General features: G+C 63.1%; 1 protein-coding gene across 1 annotated transcript in view; it reads left to right on the top strand.

Moving 5' to 3' along the window:
• Window positions 1–98: 98 nt before the first annotated feature.
• The window catches only part of FAM189A2 (family with sequence similarity 189, member A2), a 63,721-nt gene continuing 63,348 nt past the window's right edge, over window positions 99–471 (top strand). The window contains exon 1 of the mRNA XM_008571757.1: window positions 99–182. Coding sequence (XP_008569979.1) covers window positions 99–182 — 84 coding nt within the window. The remainder of the gene's footprint in view (window positions 183–471) is intronic.

Below are 471 nucleotides of genomic sequence, written 5' to 3' on the forward strand. Positions count from 1 at the left end.
CTGCAGCCGCCGCGGCCGCCGCGGCCCCGGGCTCCGCGCTGCTGCCCGCCCGCCCGCTGTTGTCGCTCGGGCTGCTGCAGCTGATCCTGGGCTGCTGCATGGTGGCGCTGAGCTTCGGGGCGCTGTCGCTGAGCAGCTCCCCGCAGGTGAAGAACTCGTGCCCGTTCTGGGCCGGCTCCTCGGTGAGTACGACGGGCGCGTCCCGGTGGCAGGGGGTAAGGTCCGGTCCCCTTCACTGCCGGTCCCCTGGGTTGGCACAACCCCTCAGGCCACTTGAAGTTTTTGGAGGCATTGAGGCTGAGGAAAAATGTTCGAGACATTCGAGTTGAGGAGTGAATTGGGTTGCACGTGGGCACTGTCTGTTCCTTGCAGGCTAAACGATTTTATTGTTCCTGTCAAGCTAATAGAATAAAACAAAGATACCCAGCTCTTTGGGAAATTGGAAGGATGGGGGGGGGGGGGGGGGGGGGG

Source organism: Galeopterus variegatus, unplaced genomic scaffold (assembly GCF_000696425.1).
Source record: "Galeopterus variegatus unplaced genomic scaffold, G_variegatus-3.0.2 Scaffold715, whole genome shotgun sequence".
NCBI lineage: Eukaryota > Metazoa > Chordata > Mammalia > Dermoptera > Cynocephalidae > Galeopterus > Galeopterus variegatus.